The following is a 6,321-nucleotide window of genomic DNA, read 5'->3' as shown; positions in this document are numbered from 1 at the left end:
GCTGAGATAGGCTCCAGCGCCCCCGCGACTGCAAAGGGAATAAGCGGTAGAAAATGGATGGATGGAAGTTTCTTCAGATGTGAGACATTCTTCTGGGGAGAAACGTTAGAATGTTGTAAGTTGATGACAGGTCATGTTGCTAACCTCCATGTTTGTTTCAAGAAGTTAAGTTAATCAAAGATGGCTTCCTTCACAGTGTTTTCAAACTGTCTGTTAATTCCATCAAAGGAAGTGTCTTCATTCTCTTCCACAGATATTTCCTATTTTTGAGATGTACATTTCTGTCATATGTAGAACTGGTTCCTGTCCAAGTGTTTCTTCGTCTTATGTGGCTTCTGCCCCCCAAGTGACTGAGTGCCTTTCCACTCAGGAAGTCATCTTTTTTCACATTTTCCTCTGAATTTTTCAGATGAACTTGCTGATTATTGCTGGTTTCTGAAAGTTCAGTGATAGTGTTTGTCTGTTGAAGAGGAATGAAGTGCATGAACAGGAGCAGTGAGTAGCATGGCTCCTTCTGAATCCATCTCCTCATCCTCAGTCAAAACGTTCAATCCTAAAACACACCAAAAAAGGTCAAAATGCAAAACATTCTGAAACGGGATGAAAAATAATATGAAGCAGAACACAATAAGTGTAATGACTTAGTTTACCTGAGCTGGAGGGAAGAGTGAGTAGTTGATCTTAGAAGGATTTGTTTTCATCACGCTCTTTGCACACTGAAACAACAACACAAAGATAATTACATTCCAATCACCTTAGTGAGGTAAGGAAACTAACATCCCAACTAGGTATTAATTACATTTAAATAAATAACTAATATGACTTTGACTGATTGTCTTTTGTTATGTTGAGTTTCTGTACCTTTTAAATGTTGACGTGTTATGTATAAAACACAACACAAGATGATGACCAGAATGAAGATACAGACGAACATGAAAATCAGATGAGCATCTGATCTTTTACCTGCACAGAAAAACAAAAGTCGAACTCAAATCAACTTTTCAAAGTACATTATATCCAAAATAAGATTTAAATATGTACAACCACCATTTCATAGCCATCATTATTGATTATAATTACCCAGGAAGCAGTCCTTAGCGGTGAATGAAGCCTTTTCATTGGTCAGAGGGTTGCTGACATCACAACGATAAACTTGATCATCATCTTCATTCCTGACAGTTATTGTTAATTTTGGTCCAGTCTGCTCCTTTCCTGCTGAGCTCCACTTAAACTTTAATAAATGAGGATGTTTGGACTCTGTTGAGCACACAAGTGTCGCCTGCTTTGTGTCGCTCATCTCACAGGATATGTTGGGTTTGGATACTTTGTCTGTAAGAAAACAGAAGGATGGTCAACATGAGGTCAGATGTTTTTTTTTGTTTTTGGGGTGGAGATTCATGTAGTGTTGAGTCGTGTTCACATTTGAGCTCAAATGTAACACAATCAACACTATTGTTAATGAACCTAGATTAGACAAGTTAATATTTAAAGTGCTCAATATTTGTGTTAAAATGTTCATGAATGGAAATGTAAACTTACCTATAACTTCAATTGTACACAGGAAAGTATCCTGCTCGCTGTTTATGTTCATTTCTAGGTGATAGACTCCACTGTCTTCATATGTGGCGTTTTTGATGGTGAGTTCTGCAGAGACCCGGTCCAGAGTGATTCTGTTCTTGTATGAAGAAGACACATAGTCCGCCGTGCCAGTAAAATATACCACATCATTTTCATTATGCTGCCAGAAAATTCTAATAGGTCGTTCAGAGATGGATGGCATCAAGTGTATGTCCTGACCCTTCAGGAAATATTTCACATCCTGTGCAGAAACTGTGAAAGGGACATAAACAGATAAATAGTCTTCAGTTGTAGTGGTGCACCATTATGACCCTTTTTTATAAACAAAACACAAGAGACTTTAATGTGTATAAACACAGCATTATCTACTTTGCACGATTGTAATGAGAGTAATTACCATACTAACAAATAACATGTTACCTGCACTTTTTCAAAAAAGCAGCTTTTCTCACCAGCGCTTTTTAATGTTCAAAAATAAAAAGGTAAAAAGTGGTGAAATTACTCTCTGCATTTGACCCATCCGCATATTCACCTCCTGAGAGGTGAGGGGAGCAGTGAGCAGCAGCAGTGGCCGCGCTCAGGAATCATATTTGGTGATTTAACCCCCAATTTCAACCCTTGATGCTGAGTGTCAAGCAGGGAGGTAATGGGTCCCATTTTTAGGGACCGCAATGTCCCTTTGGGACAGAGGACCCTATTGTATTTCGTGCGTTTTATTATTATTATTATTATTCCGCCGCCTCTTTGAGCTGTAATTTGACCCTCTTAACATGCTTCAAAACTCACCATATTTGACAAAAACATCAGGACTGGCGAAAATTGCCATCTAACCAAAAAACCAAACCCCAAAACTCAAAATTGCACTCTAGCGCCCCCTAGGAAAAACACAGACAAAACTGCTCTTAACTTCCGGTAGAACTGTCGTAGAGACATGAAACAAAAACCTCTATGTAGGTCTGACTTAGACCTAGATTTCATACATTGACATCCTTCAGCAAAAATCAACAGGAATTCCCCTTTCAAAACAAACATTTACTAAAAACAGTCACTTTTGCCTCTTTGAGCTGTAATTTGACCCTCTTAACATGCTTCAAAACTCACCAAACTAGACACACACATCAGGACTGGCAAAAATTGCGATCTAATAAAAAACCCAACCCCAAAACTCAAAATTGCGCTCTAGCGGCCCCTAAGAAGAAAACACAGACACAACTGCTCCTAGGAAGAAAACTCAGACAAAACTGCCTGTAACTTGCAGTAGAAATGTCTTAGAGACATGAAACAAAAACCTCTATGTAGGTCTCACTTAGACCTACATTTCATATAATGACAACCCCCAGCAAAAATCAACAGGAAGTTTGCAATTCCCCCTTCAAAACAAAAGTTTTGTAAAAAACGGTCACCTTTTTTCAAACATTATCTCCTCTGAGTGCGTTTGTCGTGTCGGCTTCAAACTAGCACAGGAGAGAGATTGAACCCTTCTGATTAAAAGCTGACCAAAGAGTTTTAATTACTGCTCCGGTTTGGATTTTATGTGCCGTCAAAGTCGGTGCCGTCCATCGCTGCTTGCAGCTTTAATTAAAATATTTTTGGTGTGACTCGGCCGGGGTTTGAACTCACGACCTACCGATCTCAGGGCGGACACTCTAACCAGAAGGCCACTGAGCAGAACATAGCATTCTTATAGTTTTTGACTTGTCGGTGGACCCAAAACAGCAATTAGGTCTGTGGTTGTTCGGGTAAGACTAATAAATGACAGCATACGGACACAGTTTGTGGAAATTATTATATATGAAAAGGCCCCGTATGTTAATGTTGATGATCTGTTGAACTTTTATACATCAAGTGTTGTCAATGTTTTGGATACCATTGCTGCTGTCAGGGTTAGAATGGAGAAATGAAGACTTGGTCTGGGCACAGAAAAGGGTTGCAAAGCTCCAAGTCCATTATGAGATTTACAAAAAGAAGTTCAATGTGTTCAACAAGACTATGTGTAGAACAATATTTAGTTTGGTAGCAAAACACACAACAGGTGCAACAAAACACAACGTTAGATCTTCTTTCTATTTGTACAAAGTCTACATTTATAAAGAATTATAGGAAAAGCAACATCAGAACTTACCTGCAGTGAAAGTCCACATGAAATAGACCAGAACATGTTGGTAGTCCATTATAGACCATTCACTTTCACCAATTTTACCAAACTAGTTTGCTGTCTTTTGATAGCTTTTCACTGAACACAGCAAATCAAATGCGTCTGATTCGTAAAACTGAACGCCAGATAACCTACAACACCTGAGTTTTTTAACTATTGATTTTCAAAATAAGAGCATAGCCAGAGCATTCATGGTATGTTAACACTTGTAAAGTATATGAAACAGCTGATTTAAATATGTTGCAATCTCTAACTAGTTCCTTACACTTTACATCAGAGTTTTGTATTTTAACATTGATAAATTGCTAACTGGATGTTTTAATCTGAAAGAGAAGAGGAGAGAGCACCACGGGCCACGCCCACTTGCGCTCTCTCCTCTGGCTTCTCGGGACCGCCGTGAACACCGACACGCCGTGCGTCGTGAAGTCAGACATCTGTGAGTCAAGAAGTCAGCACCGCGGGCCACGCCCACTTGCGCTCTCTCGTCTGGCTGCTCGCCCGGACATGTTGTGCCGGAAAACGCACCCCTGCCATAATATGCACCCCCTGACGCGGGAGCGCGCTTACGTCACTCGATTGCATCACTCGTCTCGAAAAGTATATCTAACTCGGCTGTTGGCTGAAATAGCCTATTTTAAATCGCCTCTTTCGGCATAAAAAAGTACATAAAGTGAAATAATCCAAGTTTTCTTTAATTGTGCTTTACTTGTGGATGAATTAAAAATTGTGAGCATTTAATGATTTCGCCGTCATTCAAGTGGGAAATCGCCTCTTTCGGCATAAAAAAGTACATAAAGTGAAATAATCCAAGTTTACTTTAATTGTGCTTTACTTGTGGATGAATTAAAAATTGTGAGCATTTAATGATTTCGCCGTCATTAGATCAGATAAGGCGAAAACAACCAATTAATATTGGAATATTTGCTGTCCCGAAAATGCATTTCCCACCTGCCATAAAATGCACCCCCCATCTATCTCTGGTTAGGAAGGTCCTAGAGACATGAAACTCACCCTGGTTACTCATCATAGCCCCCCCGGTATACACTGAAAACCATGTGATGATCGGACTACCAGAAGTGGAGTTATGGGGGGGGGGGGGGGGGTGCAAAATGCACCCCCCATCTATCTCTGGCTAGGAAGGTCCTAGAGACATGAAACTCACCCTGGTTACTCATCATAGCCCCCCCGGTATACACTGAAAACCATGTGATGATCGGACTACCAGAAGTGGAGTTATGGGGGGGGGGGTGCAAAATGCACCCCCCATCTATCTCTGGCTAGGAAGGTCCTAGAGACATGGAACTCACTCTGGTTACTCATCATAGCCCCCCCGGTATACACTGAAAACCATGTGAAAATTGGACTACCAGAACTGGAGTTATGGGGGGGGTGCATTTCCCACCTGCCATAAAATGCACCCCCCATCTATCTCTGGCTAGGAAGGTCCTAGAGACATGGAACTCACTCTGGTTACTCATCGTAGCCCCCCGGGTATACACTGAAAACCATGTGAAAATTGGACTACCAGAAGTGGAGTTATGGGGGGGTGCATTTCCCACCTGCCACAGAATGCACCCCCCATCTATCTCTGGCTAGGAAGGTCCTAGAGACATGAAACTCACCCTGGTTACTCATCATAGCCCCCCGGGTATACACTGAAAACCATGTGAAAATTGGACTACCAGAAGTGGAGTTATGGGGGGGTGCATTTCCCACCTGCCACAGAATGCACCCCCCATCTATCTCTGGCTAGGAAGGTCCTAGAGACATGAAACTCACCCTGGTTACTCATCATAGCCCCCCGGGTATACACTGAAAACCATGTGAAAATTGGACTACCAGAACTGGAGTTATGGGGGGGGGGTGCATTTCCCACCTGCCATAAAATGCACCCCCCATCTATCTCTGGCTAGGAAGGTCCTAGAGACATGAAACTCACCCTGGTTACTCATCATAGCACCCCCGGTATACACTGAAAACCATGTGATGATCAGACTACCAGAACTGGAGTTATGGGGGGGTGCATTTCCCACCTGCCATAAAATGCACCCCCCATCTATCTCTGGCTAGGAAGGTCCTAGGGACATGAAACTCACCCTGGTTACTCATCATAGCACCCCCGGTATACACTGAAAACCATGTGATGATCAGACTACCAGAACTGGAGTTATGGGGGGGGGGTGCATTTCCCACCTGCCATAAAATGCACCCCCCATCTATCTCTGGCTAGGAAGGTCCTAGAGACATGGAACTCACTCTGGTTACTCATCGTAGCCCTTTCCTTGCAGTGGGGGGGATATTGCTGTTCTAAAAATGTCTATATATGTGTGTATACATATATATATATATATATATATATATATATATATATATATATATATATATATATATATATATATATATATTTATATATAATGTATATATATTACACACACGCACACACACACTGCTGTGTCAATCCAAAACACACAATTTATTGGTCTCTTAACATGTTTCCAGAAGAAAAGAAAATTATGGTTTCAAAGTTGGTTCCTTTTGGATGTTCCAATTCAGAAGAAGTGCAGTGTTATTTCTATGTAACACAAAAT

The 6,321-nt window shown here is 41.1% G+C and overlaps 1 protein-coding gene across 1 annotated transcript; it reads right to left on the bottom strand.

Annotated features, from left to right (window-relative positions):
- Positions 1-547: 547 nt before the first annotated feature.
- On the bottom strand, positions 548-4,167 carry LOC140678873 (CD48 antigen-like). Its single transcript, XM_072913398.1, has 6 exons — positions 4,044-4,167; positions 1,540-1,830; positions 1,081-1,329; positions 911-963; positions 651-716; positions 548-553 (listed from the first exon to the last, which is right to left on the bottom strand). Exons 1-6 carry the CDS (start codon positions 4,165-4,167, stop codon positions 548-550), a joined length of 789 nt encoding a protein of 262 aa, XP_072769499.1.
- Positions 4,168-6,321: the final 2,154 nt, after the last annotated feature.

Source organism: Nerophis lumbriciformis, linkage group LG06, assembly GCF_033978685.3.
Source record: "Nerophis lumbriciformis linkage group LG06, RoL_Nlum_v2.1, whole genome shotgun sequence".
Classification (NCBI taxonomy): domain Eukaryota; kingdom Metazoa; phylum Chordata; class Actinopteri; order Syngnathiformes; family Syngnathidae; genus Nerophis; species Nerophis lumbriciformis.
The sequence above is the reverse complement of the archived record's forward strand: the minus strand, read 5'-3'. Positions and strand labels throughout refer to the sequence as shown.

Excerpts from the sequence above, each read along its gene's own strand:
- LOC140678873 (XM_072913398.1), bottom strand. The coding sequence starts at position 4,167 with ATGTCTGACTTCACGACGCACGGCGTGTCGGTGTTCACGGCGGTCCCG. Across the intron at positions 1,330-1,539 it reads GTGTACAATTGAAGTTATAG|ACAAAGTATCCAAACCCAAC; the intron begins GTAAGTTTACAT and ends GTTTTCTTACAG. Across the intron at positions 717-910 it reads TCGTCTGTATCTTCATTCTG|TGTGCAAAGAGCGTGATGAA; the intron begins GTCATCATCTTG and ends TTGTTGTTTCAG.